Genomic DNA, 17,593 nt, shown 5'->3' with positions numbered 1-17,593 from the left:
GCGTGGTAGGCAGTGGCGTTAGCTAGGGGGGGGCGGGGGCAGTCCGCCCCTGGTGTCACCCATTTAGGGGTGACACCCGACCGTGAACATCAGTAGCGCCACCTATAAAAATTCGTATAATCATGTAAAATGAAAGCGATGGAGTAAATCTTGAGCTATTTAACATAAATTACAATTACTCTTTTTAAATATATTTTACAATTTTGATTGAATTTTGGGGTGACACCCACAATTTCCGCACCGGGTGCCACCCATGCTAGCTACGCCACTGGTGGTAGGGTAATAGTTATGTTATAAACACGTACTCTGATTATCATTGACCACCAATATTTAAGCTAGCGATACACGCGCAGATGTGATCAGACAGATCTGTTAAGTATATCCCTTTCTTTACTACTACCTATACGTAAATACCTATAAGTACTGCAAGTTATAAACTTTGATTTTGATGGTCCGTAGGCAGAAGAAGGAACACGCCACAAAGATGGAGTGCAAATAGTAAATTCTTAAGATTACAGTACAAAATACCTTGTAATTTTATTTTACGTGATAAAAGTGTTACCAGTATTTTATATTAACAAGTTATTTTAGACTTTTGTACCAGTATTATTTTGTAAGAAAATAAAATGAGAGAATATGACACGTTTATTTTTATTTATCAAACAAAATGTATTCAAAAGTTATTCGGTTTAAGTACGCTTACAAATTTCATACGGTTCATCCCATGTAAGCACAACAGAAAATATTGATATATTGATTGTACCTATATTTTATTACAGGTTAATATTTCCCACGTGGGATGAAAATTTATTCCGATTCACTTTTTAAATACTTACATATAACGAGTAAAACTTTTGCTAATCTATGCAAATAACGGAGTTAAACCAATATTTAGTTAAGTTAATTATGGGGCCATAATATTAGAATAGGTATGTCCTAATAATCCCAATAAACTTTTAGACCGCGACATGGGCGCACGCGACCGGCGGGGCGGCGAGCGGCATATATCAAGGCCATTTAATTTTATACAATGCGCTCGACCAGACAACCTGTACTTACTAGTGATCCAAAAGACTCGAGACCTCAACGCCTCATCTTTTGACGCCTAAAAGGCTAAAAGGTTTTTTTATTTCATTATTAAAATAGGCTTTTAGCCTTTTAGGCGGCAAGAGATGAGGCGAGCCCTAAAAGAGCTAACAGGGCTCGAATCTTTTGGATCACTAGTATTATACTTACCTTGATTTGCCGCTCGCCGCTCCGCCGCTCACGTGTGGTAAGACGCGGCCTTAGTGTGTTGTCAATGTCATATCGGGGGGCACGGCAGTGCCCCCGCCAAGTCGAGCGCGAAGCAAACACTGCCGTACCATCCTTTACTGGAACCATTTCGCCGCATTTTCAGGCCCCTATTTGAGAACCTCTGGATAAGACCAGAACGCAGAAATTTTGGTCATCTAGTAAGCTATAATCACATACTTAAAATCCAAAATTTCAAGTCTGTAGGTCATTTAGTTCCGAAGTTAAGCGAAAGCAAAGTTTCGCATTTATGAAACTCACTCATGATCATCAGAATAGAACTAGTACTTCCCATAAACTCAGAGAGCTGAAATTTGGTACAGAGTTAGGGTTTAATGGCCACATAAAGGGAAAACCTAAAAATATTGCAATATCAGTCACGTTTTAAAGATCTAAGAACTGCATAAGTAAGTTTGTAATCCCATATAAATATATGATATTACAAAGTTACTGTTGCAGTTCCTACAAATCGTAGGTAAAGTAAAGGTACACTACGATGTACGATATTAGTATGAATGAAGATATGTTTAGTTATGATATGTGTATACATAGTATGGGTATGAGTACCCGAAAAGAAGGACTGCCTACAAAAAGAGATGAGATCCCATCAAAAACATTACATGTAAAAAGGTGCAAGTCTCGCAACGCTTTTACTACAAAAAAGTTTTGAGATGTAATGTGAAACCAAGTCGGTTATTTTAATCAGTGCCAGGGGGTGTTAAAACCGTATCAATAAGATATCTTTAATTTGTAATACGTATAATGACTTGGCCATCGCACGGCTGCATAATGACAAAAGGATCATCGTCACCTATTAAAAATAATTCTAATTGAACATAACGCTAGCGCTAATTGCAGTTTGAGCATTACACATATTTACGAGTACGGTACGAGTAAAGCATTATGTGCGATTGCCAAGTCATTATATGATGATTAGTGACGGATTACTGATTATTATTTAATTATTAGATTTAATGAATGGGCAATACGAAAAACTGTTGCTACTGTACAAGAATCAGAACCGGAAAAAAAGAAAAGAAAGATTTGTAATAATAAAAAAACTACTCCTAAAAGAAAAAAAAATGTGTTAAATAAGAAAATCTAATAAAATAAATCAATATGCCCACGTTTCTACAAAAAGAAGTGAAATCCCACCAAAAACATTCTGTAAAAAACTAGCCAAGTCTCGATGGAGCTGCTTGTTTATCTCTAAAAAGTAATGAAATCTAGACAAAGTCGTGCCAAGTCTAAGGTTCCTTACTGCAATTTCTTTATTATTATAGTTAATGTTGTGTGACTTGGCCGTTGAAGGGTACACAAGGGTACAAAACCAGGTGCTCCATGACACCATTGCACCAATCTGCCATTGCACCAAAAAGAAGTGTTTGTTTCAGGCTCGCCCATACATAAGTATTATTGAAATACGCAGCTTTATCAAGCCTACAATTGACTGGTTATTGAAACAACGTTTTCCAAGTGGCAATTTTCCATCGTCAATGGGTAGCGGTTCTGGCGACAGATTGGTGCAATGGTGTCATGGAGCACCTGGTTTTGTACCCTTGTGTACCCTTCAACGGCCAAGTCACACAACATTAACTATAATAATAAAGAAATCGCAGTAAGGAACCTTAGACTTGGCACGACTTTGTCTAGATTTCATTACTTTTTAGAGATAAACAAGCAGCTCCATCGAGACTTGGCTAGTTTTTTACAGAATGTTTTTGGTGGGATAAGGTTTACTCGGGTAATGCCGAATGTCGAAAACTGTCGGATAATTCCGAAAAGAGACTTTTATTATGATGGAATTTAAGGGGGATTTTCATGTGAATTTCGGAATTATCCGACATTCGGTATTACCCGAATACACCTTATGGAAATTCATTCGATTTGACATTGGGTTAACTCAGTTATTTATTTGCATAGATTAGCAAAAGTTTTGCTCGTTATTGGCGCATTTTTAATCTTCCTAGCACATTCCAAATCTTCCCGAAAACTATCCGAATTTGGTATTGCCATACCGACAGGCAAATTTATGCCGTAAGATTTAGCGAAATAACCGCCCCATGTGGCTATCCCCATAAGTTTTTTAGTTTTATCTTCCAATACAGCGTGTCCTTCTCCAGCGAGCCGTTTATTACACTTGGACTTTTTATACCCATCCTTAATGTTGCATGTATGGAAACACGGCACGAAGTAGTGATCGCTGTAGTACAATGGCTCATGTAAAATCTCTATATTGTAGAAATGTTGGCATAGAAAGGGGCTCATGTAGACATTTGCTTGATACAAAGTCCCAGGTTGCTTATCATCCTGAAAATTTTGAGGTCTCAGTTAATTTTATTCTGAAATACTAAACACTATTTAGCTATAAACGAGAACACCATGTTTATAATTTAAAATGCTAATTTTGTAAATGATTTTTTTTTTATTAAACGCACACGAAAAAGTGAAGAACATAGTAAGCTTAAATCCTCTACCCCAATGTTACTATTAAAGATAGCCCATGGTATTATTATTTAGGTAACAGTGGCGGCGCGTCAAACTTATGCATAGGCAAGCCGGGCCCCGGCCCGGCTAATTTGGCTTACATATTTCCTTTACAACTCTGCTGACTGCTCAAACGTCCAAAAACAGGCAAGCCGGTGGGAATCGGCTTTTATGGACGCGCCGCCACTGTTAGGTAAGTATACTAAGTACATATAATTATATTATAAGCACTTAGGTATACCTATTTGAAATTGGGTAAATACAAAAAGAGGGCCAATAGGCCCATCGTTGTCGAATTAAGGTTTATTGTAAAATTGGATTGTTATTTCGATATTTCTACTAATCCTACTTATTAAAGGTATCGTCTTGGGTCGTCCCATTCATTTCTCGTCAAGTTCTTAAATTAATCCTATTCTGCTTTCGTCACCCATTCTACATTCGTCACAATCGTCGGTGGCTTTTAATGTAGAATGCGTGACGAAAGCAGAATAGGACTAATTTAAGAACTTGACGAAAAACTAATGGGACGACCCAAGACGATACCTTTATAAATGCGAAAGTAACTCTGTCTGTCTGTTACCTCTTTACGCTTAAACCGCTGAACCGATTTACATAAAATTTTGTATAGGGACACTATAGGGATAGTTTGAGGCCTAAGGAAGAGGGCATAGGATAGTTTATTGAAATCGAAAGTGTCACGAATCGGCGGCATAGGGTACCTGGGGGCTATTCATAAATTACGTCATTTCAAATTAGGGGGGGGGGGTCTGGACATCGGATGATGGTAGCATGAAGTAAGAGGAAACGGGATCATTAAAAGCATGAATTTTGGATTATTTTAGGGGGGGGGGTCAAAAATCGATGACGTAATTTATGGACAGCCCCCTGGCTTTAAAATAAAAATAACTTACACCACTGACGAATCCTACCGACGTCCCCTTAACCTCACCAATCTTACTCAGCCAGAAGTAATTCTCGTCTGTCCTCGTGAACGTATTATTGTCCTGTTGGTCAAATACTTCAATTGCGCTCCATTTATGGTTGGTTTTGTTTACGATGATGAAGCCGACGTCTTCGAACATCTGTTTAGTCGGTTTCGAGGGCACCACGAAGGCTATGGGACGAAGTCTGGCGCCTTGGTTGATCACACTTGTAAAAGACACTTTTGTCCTAGAAACAAAACAGTTTTATAATTTCCTTAAGAGGAGTCTAAAAACCAATCGAGTTTTAAAAACTGCTGATAGTCTTAGCGATAAAACGATAAATGATAGAACGTCTGTTAGATAGAACGGTGATGGAACACACGACGCGCACACAATAGACTCGAGGGTGAGCGATAAATGAAATGACCCAATCCACTAAACCAATACGTATGCGTGTGAAATCGGCGTGTAATAAAATCACAGCCTCACAGCCTTGTCAAGCGATCAAACTTCAGCCAATCTTTCAATCAAGTCGCTTAACTTCAAACTCGGGTAAATCCATATCTGTCAGATTATGCGACTTTGGTACTAAGAAACGGTAATAGGGTAAATATTTGCGGGTTATTCCCACTAGTTACCACCAAGTTCTTACCAGTGGTAACTACTGGGATTTTTTTTCCCACCTTTTACCACTGGTAACTACTGGGGGTAATAATTTTTCCCAGTAGTTACCACTGGTAAAAGGTGGGAATTTTTTTTCCAGTGGTAAGAACTTGGTGGTAACTGGTGGTAATAACCCATATTTGCTGAGGGTGGAATGGAGTTAACCGAGTATGAAGTTAAGCGACACCATTTTCAGCTACCCCACTTACTGGTAAAGACAGCGAGCGGCAGTAACAAATATCCTGTCTTCTATACAAGCCGCCGTGCACAGGTAAGGATAGTCATATTCCGTGGAAATCACAACGCGGGATATCCACGGATACTTCTCCTCTTCAGTCTCATTTGCATACTTTTGTTCATTTATTAATATATTGAAAACTGAAAAATTCGTGTAATGCAAGTGTAGGTAGAGTTTGACCAAGAAAAGTTTGCAGGCAGCGATTTTGATAGCCCACGAAGCGCAAGTGTTATTTGTGACGTCCCACGGGTATAGGTACCTTATGGCGGTTGGGGCTTACGCTATTATTAACGCTGCTCCAATATTATTCATATTCGAATATAGAAATAAATAAATATCTGAATATAGAAATAAAAGGCGCAAGGATATTATATGTATCCAAACAGTACAAAGAAAACACATTTTTTCATCTAGATTTTTTGTCTTTTTAGGTCCACTTTTGTACAACAGGCTAAATGCAATACTAGACTTATACCCACTAAGCTATGCTTGTTGTAAGAATACTCTACGACGCGCCCTTCAAAAAATGACGTACGATGATACAGAGAACCTACTAATAGTCGTAAAATGATTACCTAATACTGTTCTGTGATTTTTAATACTTAAGAACCTACTTCTTTGTTAAGGTGATTACAGTTATTTTGTGTAATAAATATAGTTCATAATTAAGTGAATAATTAAAAATAAATAAATTTAATATTGTCCTTCGCTGCCTGAAACACAGGGAATCCTAGTTCAGGCATCTGTACAACACGTGTCTCTATGTAAATTCTTAGTCTTTAAGAACAACCATTGTACTATACTTTTTTCAATAAATTATTTGTATTTGTATTTGTATTATTGGGGCGCTATACGACGTAAGCGCCAGCCGCCATAAGGTACCTTTTGCTGTGGAACGTCACATTTATACGTCATAATTTCATAGAAGTTTGGCGTTTAAAATAACACTGCGTGGGCTATCAAAATCCCTGCAGACTTTTCTTGGTCTAACTCTATACGCTGAAGATTTGAACTTATTTTGTAGGGGATTTTGAACAGTGCGCGAAGCGGGACGAGACTCAAAATCCCATACAAAATGACACTTAACGCAAACACGCACGTCACGTCCTCACGTCACGCTATCGAATGACACTAGGCTTACTGAGTAGACGTGAAGCGAGAAGATTGTTGACGTAAAGACGTTAATGGGCCATTTTATTTAAAGTTGTCCCCTACACTTTTTTTCAAAAATGGGATTTTTTATGTTATTTCTACTCAGAATCATGAGCTCTTTTGATCCTAATAGGAGAAAAAAAGTGTCCCAAGATTTCCATACATTTTTCTATCTTTCCATTCCGAAACCGCCATACAAAGTCTATGAAAAAATGGTAACTGAATGGGATAAAAACCTTGGGACACTTTTTTTCTCCTATCAGGACAGAAAGAGCTAGTGATTCTGAGCAATTTTGAAAAAAAAAAATTTAGGGGACAATTTTAAATAAAATGGCCCTAATGTAAACGTACTGCCGCTGGTCGCCACGCTACGCTGCCCGCTCCGCTCGTCACTCAAGCCGTACCTACACAGCTATAAGTGAGCTATATCCATAGACTAGGAATCCTCTAGACCGAGTTTAGAGCAATTATTTCATGCAACCGATGATGCCAAAAATGCGGGGGTGCGCGGAACGAGGTGAACGAAGTCCCGTGCCGTGATTGGTCCGTTCAAAGACACGGACGTCACACAAAGACACTTTCGACTCGAACATGGAGTAAAATTACCGTATGCGTGGCAGAGGGGGTAGCGCGACTATGCTCAGTCTGGAGGAGGTGTGGCTATATCAGAGAGTAGGGAAAAGCACTACCTACTTATATTCTCTTTGGCTATATGTTTGTCCAGCTACCGCAAACAACAAAATTCGAATATACTTATACAAAATCTCGCGTTTCTATATCATTTTAAAAAACAAAAGACAAATTGTACGATTACGATGTTGTTGTTGTTACGATGTTGGTACGCTAATGGCTAGTATACACGATGGGCCAACGCGGGCCACTCCTAGAGACACAGCCATGCGGTAGAACGAGATAGCAATATCACTTGCTCCCTCTAACGCATAAATGCGTCCCTTGGAGTGCCCGGCGTTGGCCCATCGTGTAGAGGAGCCATAAAGGTGATTTCACATTGCAAATCATTATGAAAACAAATAGGTGCCTAAGTAAACAAGATGTAAGTAGCTTCATAACTTCTTGCCAAGTTCTTTTTCGGAGATCTCAGAAACGGCTCTAACGATTTCGATGAAATTTGTTATATAGGGGTTTTTGGGGGCGATAAATCGATCTAGCTAGGTCTTATCTCTGGAAAAACGCGCATTTTTGAGTTTTTATATGATTTCCGAGCAAAGCTCGGTCTCCCAGATATTAGTACCTAATATAATAATAACTAAGCGGTAAGGCAGGCGTGGCTCACTCCGCGATTTCGTCGCTTTGTCACAGGACAGGTAGCTAAAGTACATCCGTTCGACCCCAATTTTGGGATTTGCCATAAGCCGCGCGTGGCGCTGTCGCCACCTAGCGGCCATATCTGTGCTGATCGTGACAGACGCGTTTTGTTAGAGAGTGAGTCTTCTGTACCTAGTGCTATTATTTATTCTGTGGGTAAGGTGAAAAGGTTAATAAGGGACTTACCTGTGCCATTCAGAGAAGGATTTATTGGCAATTTCGTCGGAACGTATTTTTTAGTTGTGTTTTTTTTAGGTTTCTTGGTTTTTTTAGATTCTTGTCTTAACCATAACGAAGGAGAGTGATCCGGATATCCGGTAGTCCGCCGTACTAGCGATAGTCGGGATAATATAGCATTACGTATGTTACTACCGGGAGATGTAAAATCATCATAATACGAAGATATGCACGGTAATAGTAATACAAAAATCAAATACGCGTCCATTACACATTCAGGGATAAGAACCCGACTGTCGGGTACACTGTTCGTAGCGATTACGCGCTACATACGGCGAAAACGTGGCACGAGCGTAACCCGTAGCACTTAGTGGCAATGAATGTGTTAACAATAAATGCTAGGAATGAAATTGGTTGGAAAATAATATGCCTATTGGCTATTTTATGGCGTAAGTATTGCGACACAAAATCAGAACTGAGTTACCTACAGAGCTTTCTTTACTTATATTGAACTAGCTGTGCCCACGGCTCCGCCCGCGTGGAATACGATCTGTGTCAGTAAGCGGCTAATTTCTAATCCTAATTTCTCTCCCTCTCCCCTGGAGGCGGAACTTGAAGTATAGTTGACAGATGGATATGCTAGAGGACTGCAGTCCAGATACAATATTTTACAATTAGGTACCACAAAATAAAACTACAATCCAAAATCAATAGTTTTGCGATATAAAAAATTTTTCGATATAAAAACGCAATTTGATAGATAGTTGTACATTTTTACTTTTAGCATGGGAATCAGTCACATTATTTTATCACGAAAATTGACAGTGCTGCAGTAGTAACGTTGCAACAGAGTAGTGCTGCTGCAGTCGCCATATCTTAGAAAGTTATTGGTAACGCGAGCGAAGCGAGCGCGAAAATTTTTCGATATAAAAACGCAATTTGATAGACAGTTGTACGTTTTTACTTTTAGTATGGAAATCGGTTACATCATTTTATCACGAAAATTGACAGTGCTGCAGCAGTAACGTTGCAACAGAGTAATGCTGCTGTAGTCGCCATACATTAGAAAGTGATTGAAAAGGCGAGCGAAGCGAGCGCGAAAATTTTTCGATATAAAAACGCAATTTGATAGATAGTTGTGCATTTTTACTTTTAGTATGGAAATCAGTCACATCATTTTATCACGAAAATCGACAGTGCTACAGCAGTAACGTTTAACAGAGTAATGCTGCTGCAGTCGCCACCCGAATGTCACTTTGATCATAACTTATAATGTTATTATATGTATAATGTTATTGTAAACGCGAGCGAAGCGAGCGCGAAAATTTATCGATATAAAAAACGCAATTTGATAGACCGTTATACATTATTTTTTACTTTTAGTGCCAACCAGGCGCGAATCCAGGATTACATACAGAGAAGGGACGGGACAGTTTTTTATCATCCTAGCTTCGCATAGGGCTCGACATTTAAGGGTCTCAGCGAGGTTGTTTTCATACAGAAAAGATGCAAGAAAGCCGAGCTTTGAATTGACCAAGTGAATTGAATTGGCGAAGTGTGGCAGAAGGCCCAGCTGCGAAAGAGGAAAGCTTGGATGTGGATCCACGCCCAAGTGTAATTAAGGCAGAAGATCAACTTTGCCATAAGGCAGAAGACCTCGCGTAAGACCTTACGCCGAACTGCAAAAGAGTGGCTTGAAATCGAATCTATACATGTAATCACGACTCTTCTACTGCTCGCTCTTTGGCTTTACTCGAAAGCGCTACTTCATAGGATGCTTTTAGTTTTCGGCTTTCACGGGGCCACTTATAACACTTTGACAGTTAGGTCTCAGGATCGCGGCTAAGGAGCAACTCGGCTTGGCCGACAGATCTGGCGTGCAAGAGAGCAAAATTCGCTATAAAATCGGTAACCTACATATGTCGAAAAAATCGGCTGGCCGCAAGCTCGAAAGCAAGATTTTATTCCATGACTTTAAGGTCCGCGTAAGGTCAAATCGAAAGCCTACGTTGGAGATGTTTTTACGTACCCTCACTCTCTTACTTGATCCCTACGGCCCTTCGTTATTAGATGGGTACTTGTATGTACACGTATAAAAGTTTCATGTAGGTACCTACTCCACGACGACTGCAGTGCTGATGCAGCCTGCGCTTTTTTTTGCCTACGGTTTTGGTGCCATAAGCAAGTGCTTATTTTGCTTAAAAGGGTTAATCCGGCACTGCAAATGACAGAGGTCAATCTATTTTTTCAAAGTACCCACCTTCGTGGTCATTATTATTAAGTGCTTAAAGTAGGCGATACGTATGAATATAGATTTGATATGGGTGCGATATAATTACGATTAGGTATAATTCATGATAGAGAAAATTAATAATTTTAAATAACTATGCAATTATACGCGTGTTGATATTTGTGTTTATTTTACCTCTACGTAACTATGTAAACTCATTTTTAGTTTTCTTGATTACTTAATGTTTACTCAGTTCCCCAAAAGATGGCACTGTGCAATGAGGGGCAATTAATTTACTATCGTTTAATTTTGTTGTATTATTAATTTATTAAATCAACATAATTATTCCATTATTTTTGTCGATATATCCGTACCCCCTTTCTAAACTTAGAGTTAATTTGGCAAAATCTTTCCTCGGTGGTTTATTCATGTCACTACGTATTAAATTCAGCGCCATCTGTTAGTTTACCAGAATACTCAATAGTTGTAGCACAACTATTGAGCAATAGTTGAAAAGAGTTTGCCCCTCTTTCCTAAGTAGCCCCATAAGATTCAGGGGCAAACTTAAGTCAATCGAGTGTTGTGGCTACCCCCCCTTTTAGGGGTTGAATTTTTATAGCCTATAACCTGGCCGGGGATTTTAACGACAGATTAGTAAAGTTTTCACCAAAATGCGTTCGGCCGTTTTCACGTGATGCGCGTTCAAATAAACAGACAAACAGACAAACAGATAAACAGACAAAAATTCTAAGAACTGTTGGAACGTGTTCTGTTATCGATTCTAAGTATCCCCAGCCAACTTTTTTTCAAATATCTTCCATGTACAGACTTTCGACCGTCTTCAGCTTTATTATATGTATAGATGTATAGATAGATATGATGAAACTTATTGTGAAACATGTAGTAACACCAATCTTATTGCTCCTCTACACGATGGGCCAACGCCGGCCACTCCAAGGGACGCAGCCATGCGGTAGAATGAGATAGCAATATCACTTGCTCCCTCTAACGCATAAATGCGTCCCTTGGAGTGGACGGCGTTGGCCCATCGTGTAGAAGAGCCATTATAAAAACGTCGCTAGAGTAAAACCAAGATTCCTCTAACTCTACTGCTCATCTAGTCGTATTGGAGATCGAGATTGTATTGGATCCCATACATTTCACGAGTCACGACTCTTCTCTTTCCGCACACTCTATTTTAAACGTGAAACTTCCATGAAATTATGACGTATACTTGCACGTCTGTGTTATGAAAATCGCTGCAGAATTATCTTGGTCTGACTCTAACAACAAAGGATATAAATCGTATAAAACCAAAGTATCCTAAAGTCAGCGACAGTTAAGTAGAGAAGACTGTTAATTCCTTAACAAACCATTTTATTTATGGGTCTTTTATTTATTTAGTATCATTTTAGTAAAACATGTTATACATTTTTATTTCATGTTGTTATTTACAAAGGAATAATATATTTTACTTCAGGCTGCTTACTAAAATTGGTCTTACCATCTAAATTTCATCACCTACATTTTAACTTCTTTGTATGTCTTATTAAAGTCTGTCAAGCCGTTTTCGTCAGTGAAAGAAGCGGCAAATTTAAATAATGTAGGCGCGAAAGGTAATCGTCCCATAGAAAATTTGAATTTTGCGTCTTTTTCTACTGACAAACTTGTTTGAACGACTATAGTTTGCCAATTCAGCAAGCCAGATTGAAAGCCTTATAGGGTAATTCGCCAGTAACTGGCCACTTTCGGTAACTGTAACTGGCCGTCCTAAACTAAAAATGGATTCACCTATTAAACAGAATTCATTTTAGTTTAAGGTGGCCAGTTATTGAAACCTTATACTAAATGAATTATATTTATAGGTGAATAGAATTCATTTTTAGTTTGGGGTGGCCAGTTACTAAAAGCGGCCAGTTACTGGCGAATTACCCTATTTGCCAATTTCAAACACATTAACTGATTTAGTCTTAATATTAGGAATTATTTACATTAAAATTAAATTTAAATTCAGAATCAGAGAATGTAAATTTGAATTTCTTGTTTTCTTGTGAATTAGTGTCATTTTTCATCGTGGTAACATTGTTTTTATTGTCTATGGCTGCTGTATCTCCCTCTTTTAAAGTGTTGCCATCTATTGTGTTGCCAGCATCAACTTGATCTGGGTCCAAATTGAAGTTGAACCTAAATGATGAGTCTCCGGTTGTCAAAAATGCTGATTTTCTGAGGAATGTTGCTTTTGGCTGAACCGGTGTGTCTGTTATCTTGATTTTACTTGTCACTGAAATTAATAACAATTTTTATGAATATGGGGAAATCAAGGAACATTCAATAAACAAATAAAATTTATGTGAATAAAATTGTTGTCAAATCGATAACTATTTTGATGACTTACAATTTTTATAATAAACTTTGTTTCTTTTAACATTGTAACACCGAAAGTATTTTTATTTATCAAAACTAATAAATACGGAGTTATTTTTATAATTCCATATAGGTGGAATTATTTATTTATATCTTTTGTAAGATTACTGTAATTGCCAATATTAGAATTTTTATTTTTATTTTTAACCCTCATCTTCAAGATTTTTGAAGAAGGTTCTCAAGGTTCTTAATTTGTCCAGATCTTTGTTTGACATCCCCAAATATTACAGGAACTTCTATGAAAAAAAATATTTAGGGACTCTTGATTTATTCACTTACTTTTAGCCAGCTTCTTTTCTTCAGCCGCCATTTTCGCCCTGTAGTCACCGAAATGCGTTCTCATGAGCTGCCTCTTCCGTATAATGGGTTGGCTGTTATTTTTTAACACATTTACCACCTTCCATGCTTCGGTCACTGAAAAGGATTATCAAATTGTTGATATTTTGACCTTAACAAAAAAATAACAGGTTATTTTATAATTTAACAAAACTGGTCAAGTGCGAGTTGCACTCGCGTTCCAAGGATTCCGTTTACCCAATTACCCAATTTTTAACAATGTACTTTTTTATGTGCAATCTTTAAAAAAACCCGTACGAGTCGGATCAAAATCTAAGTAATTAAGTCCGACTCACGCTTGACTGCCCATTTCTCATAGGTATTTCTGTCATTACTAGGTAAAGAACTAATAAAATTTGTGTAATGACCCTTATAGGAATAAGGGTTCCGTTTTTACCTTTGGAGTAAGGAACTAATAGGAATGGAGTAAGAGGAAAGGAGTAAGGAATTATTATTAGTAATTGTCTTTAAATACTTACATTGCTTTTCATTTCCTTTGTTTTCAGCTAATGTTTTCTCCAACTGTTGAATACACCAGCACAATTCCAACTGGAATTGTCTTAGAGATTCTTCAGGATCAGCTCCTGCAGAGCTCTCGTTATCTGCGTTCACCGACTTCTGAATAGACGTCGGCTTCTTTTTCGCATGTAGCTTCGTAGGTTTAGGCATTATAAATATATTTAATTCAAAGTTATTAAATTTATCCACAAGATAACCTCACGTCTTGTTTTGAGCTGTTTGAGCTGCTTATTTTTTTAATAATTTTGACATTGACATCTAGAGATTTACGAAACGGTAAAAAACGAAAGTATTTAAAACTTGATAAATACTCGTACTTGGGAGTATTAATAACTAGTATTTTGGAAACGCTCGTTTGTGGGGGTTTCGTTAAGCGCACAGTGGCGCCATTCATGTGTGACATAACGTGATAGAATTTAGAACTAAAACATAACCTCAAAAAGGAATTTTGTCATAATTTTCCATGAGATTTGTAGTATGCCGCTACCAAAATATGGGAAAATATTAATTTCGTGGTAATTACTTCAATATTAAAAATTGTACAGTGTTGATTTATAACGTTTATTGCGGTGAGACCCGTTGATTTCATATTTTTTTAGGCTTTTCTAAATTGTTCTATTTTCAAAGATTTTTATCAAGTAGGAACTATTTCGGTAATGTGTTTCTTTAAATATAATTAGTTTAACGGGTTTACAGAGATATATGTAAGATAATTAAGCATTCTAAATCAGTTTAAAGGACGGATTACACAGTAAAGTTATTTCTGTGCTAATTTTCCTCATTTCTTTTTACCCGACTGGGCGACGCAAAGGAGGGTAATGTGTTTATCAGCCTATTTAATTGCTGGTCAGAAAAACTACTAGTTCTCATTGGATATATTTATCGGCTTAAAACTCCTGTGAACATTTTCTTTAGCTCCATATACCCTAACTTTTTCTGCATTAATCTTCTGTTTTCACACTATCTCAATATGTAATGGCAACAATTTGTGTCACCCCTTGAAGGGCTGCTTCGCTCGGCAATTGCCTTTTAACTATAATATTATAAGGGCAGTATAGATATTTCAACATTCCAGGGCTGGTATAACCGTAGCGAGTCTGTCCCTATTCGTGTTGTCCCGGAACACTATCAATGCCCGTCGTCTGGAGAACATGAGAGCGCGGGAACGCATGCGCAGAGCCAACGAAGGAGAGTACCCTGATACCTATAGACGACTTTGAATTTTATTTTGTAAGTTCACTTTTTACAATTATATTAAAAATAATTTTCGTTTTAAAAACTTGTTATTTGAATGTACAGCGAACTAAATAATTTAAATAAATTTACGGTTACTGATGAAGTTAAAGTGACGTCACAAAGTTTGTGTCTCCCCCCTCCCCCATGTCACAATATGTCACATTTTCTTGACCCCCTCCCTCCCCCTAAACGTGTGACGTAATTAATGGATGACCCCTTATTATAGGACAATTTTACACAGATCAACCTAACACGAAGAACCTAGACCTAATGCAGAAAACTCCGCATTAGCAACTAACACTGAAGCAATAAGATCCTTTTTATCTGAAATTCCAACAGAATTTCTGCTAGAAAGATCCTTATTATGCACATGACTCATAAGGACCCTTCTCTCATTGAAATCCACAAATGATTTGTTCATAATTATTGAACACTGAGTCATGGTTTTTTTCTATGTATTTAAGTATTTATATATATCTTTTTCTGAGTACCTACAACACAAGCCTTCTTGAGCTTACCGCGGGGCTTAGTCAATTTGTGTAAAAAAATGTCCTATAAATTTCTTATGTCCTATATAATTATGGCCATTTTTTTTTTATATGGACTTCTTTGGAAGAGGCCTTCACCTAACGGGTTCCTACAAATTAAATCAACAAAAATATATTAACAAACTTTATGTATAACGAAAGGAAATAAAAGGCTTTTTATTTTTATTTTATTATTATTTATTTATTTTATATAATTATGGAGGAGGAGGAGAGGAGAGGAGGAGAGTGGCCCGCGATAGAGTACAGTGGAAGCAGTCAAGCAGCTAAAGGGGGCCTTTCCCAAGAGGCACACTGAATTGAGGCACATGCTCTGACCCAAAAATAAAATCACATACTCCAAATCCGGATGAAAAGGCTAATATAATAACATAATTATAATGTCTGTTCCAGTTTTAAACTATTCAACGTGAACCATGGCGGTGCCCCAACTCGACCCGGCGAAGCTGCAGCTTGTCCAGGAGTTGGAGATCGAGATGATGTCGGACATGTATAACCGCCTCGTCAACGCTTGTCACCGGAAGTGCATACCTGTCAAGTATCATGAGCCTGAACTAGGTTAGTCTCCCCCATAGACTAGGAATCCTCTAGACCAGCGGTCGGCAACCAGCGGCCCGCGGGCCGCATGCGGCTCGTGAACCTGTCAGTTGCGGCCCGAGGGCTGCCTTGGCTATTTTGTATGTAATAGTGACAAACCACAATGTCTCATAAAGTCATAAATATTAACAAAGTACGGCCCACGTCACCTCCGATAACTACCATGTGACCCTTGGCTGCTAAAAGGTTGCCGACCGCTGCTCTAGATGAAGCTTAGAACAATTATTTAATGAAACCGATGCTGCCAAAAATACAGGGGTGAGGGGGAAGAGGTGAGCGAGTCCCGTGCCGTGATTGGTCCGTTCAAAGACACTTGGGCGTCACACAAAGACACTTGACTCGAAAATGAAAATTTTTCATTTCAATTACCCTACAATGGAAAATGATTCTTTTTCTTCAGGCAAAGGCGAGTCGGTGTGCCTGGACCGCTGCGTGGCGAAGTACCTGGACGTGCACGAGCGCATCGGGAAGAAGCTCTCCAGTATGTCGCAGGGCGAAGCTGATGCTGGGCAGGACCTCACCAAGATCAACATCCAGGAGAAGAAGTAGAGTGTGGACGGGAAAGTGACGCATGCTTTATCTCCAGCCTGGCAAAAAAGAGTAGAAATTAAAAAGTGGCAACACTGTAGTGTCGTCGCTTTCACATCAATATATATAACAGAACGGGGCGACACTACAGTGTTGCTACTTTTTAATTTCTACTCTTTTTTTGCCAGGCTGTCAGTTTTGGGTTGTTTATACTCTGATTACTCTGAATTTGTAGGTATTTATATAAAAGTAAACAAACAATTTGTAAATTTTCGGGTAGTTCTGTTATAACATTTATTGGTTAACCGACCAAAATACGAAACCGCCTGGATCAGTTGCATTTGATCATGTAATTGTTTTCTTCTACCCTCAACTGGCTGAGGGTAGATTTTGTTTACTTTTATTTAAATACCTAAAGATACAGAGTATAGGCAATAAAAAAGTACCTAAGGTCTCATTTAGGCGGTGCGAGAACTCGCATGCGATGTGAGTTTCATTAGTTTCTTTACATTGCGGTATTAAATGTAACCTCAATAGTCCGCCATGTAACAACTCGCATGCGAGTTCGCGCGCCATCTAAATGAACCCTAACGGTGTCCAGCCACGACTTTGCGCGACCGGCGGCGGCATCCATAGGTGGGAACGAAAGGTCCGACCATTATGTCTCGCTCCAACCTATGGTTGCCGCCGCCAGTCGCGCAATGTGATGGCTGAGCCCTAAGACTTTTCTTTGCGTCACACAATAAAAAAGATGGGTTCTCTATGCTGAACCGTGAATATTATGACTATTATGAGATAAAAATATTGGGTCACTTTTTTACGTACTCTTAGACCTGTTGTGTAAAGCAATGAATCGTTGTTGAACAAAATTTTTGTTATCATTGACAACTCTGAACTAATAAAAGTAGATGAACTTTTA

General features: G+C 38.4%; 3 protein-coding genes across 3 annotated transcripts; 1 reads left to right on the top strand and 2 right to left on the bottom strand.

Moving 5' to 3' along the window:
• Positions 1-3,168: 3,168 nt before the first annotated feature.
• LOC134675891 (uncharacterized) lies at positions 3,169-8,666 on the bottom strand. The gene is made up of 4 exons (XM_063534226.1): positions 8,269-8,666; positions 5,576-5,744; positions 4,692-4,950; positions 3,169-3,603 (listed from the first exon to the last, which is right to left on the bottom strand). The coding sequence occupies exons 1-4, from the start codon at positions 8,525-8,527 to the stop codon at positions 3,205-3,207; spliced, it is 1,086 nt and encodes a 361-aa protein (XP_063390296.1). The 5' UTR covers positions 8,528-8,666; the 3' UTR covers positions 3,169-3,204.
• Positions 8,667-11,877: 3,211 nt separating this feature from the next.
• On the bottom strand, positions 11,878-13,981 carry LOC134675719 (UPF0488 protein CG14286). Its single transcript, XM_063534029.1, has 3 exons — positions 13,729-13,981; positions 13,193-13,327; positions 11,878-12,770 (listed from the first exon to the last, which is right to left on the bottom strand). The coding sequence occupies exons 1-3, from the start codon at positions 13,916-13,918 to the stop codon at positions 12,466-12,468; spliced, it is 630 nt and encodes a 209-aa protein (XP_063390099.1). The 5' UTR covers positions 13,919-13,981; the 3' UTR covers positions 11,878-12,465.
• Positions 13,982-14,172: 191 nt separating this feature from the next.
• On the top strand, positions 14,173-16,726 carry LOC134675912 (mitochondrial import inner membrane translocase subunit Tim10). The gene is made up of 4 exons (XM_063534257.1): positions 14,173-14,337; positions 14,844-14,998; positions 15,943-16,107; positions 16,547-16,726. Exons 3-4 carry the CDS (start codon positions 15,966-15,968, stop codon positions 16,693-16,695), a joined length of 291 nt encoding a protein of 96 aa, XP_063390327.1. The 5' UTR covers positions 14,173-14,337; positions 14,844-14,998; positions 15,943-15,965; the 3' UTR covers positions 16,696-16,726.
• The last annotated feature ends 867 nt before the right edge of the window (positions 16,727-17,593 follow it).

Source organism: Cydia fagiglandana, chromosome 23 (assembly GCF_963556715.1).
Source record: "Cydia fagiglandana chromosome 23, ilCydFagi1.1, whole genome shotgun sequence".
Classification (NCBI taxonomy): domain Eukaryota; kingdom Metazoa; phylum Arthropoda; class Insecta; order Lepidoptera; family Tortricidae; genus Cydia; species Cydia fagiglandana.
The sequence above is the reverse complement of the archived record's forward strand: the minus strand, read 5'-3'. Positions and strand labels throughout refer to the sequence as shown.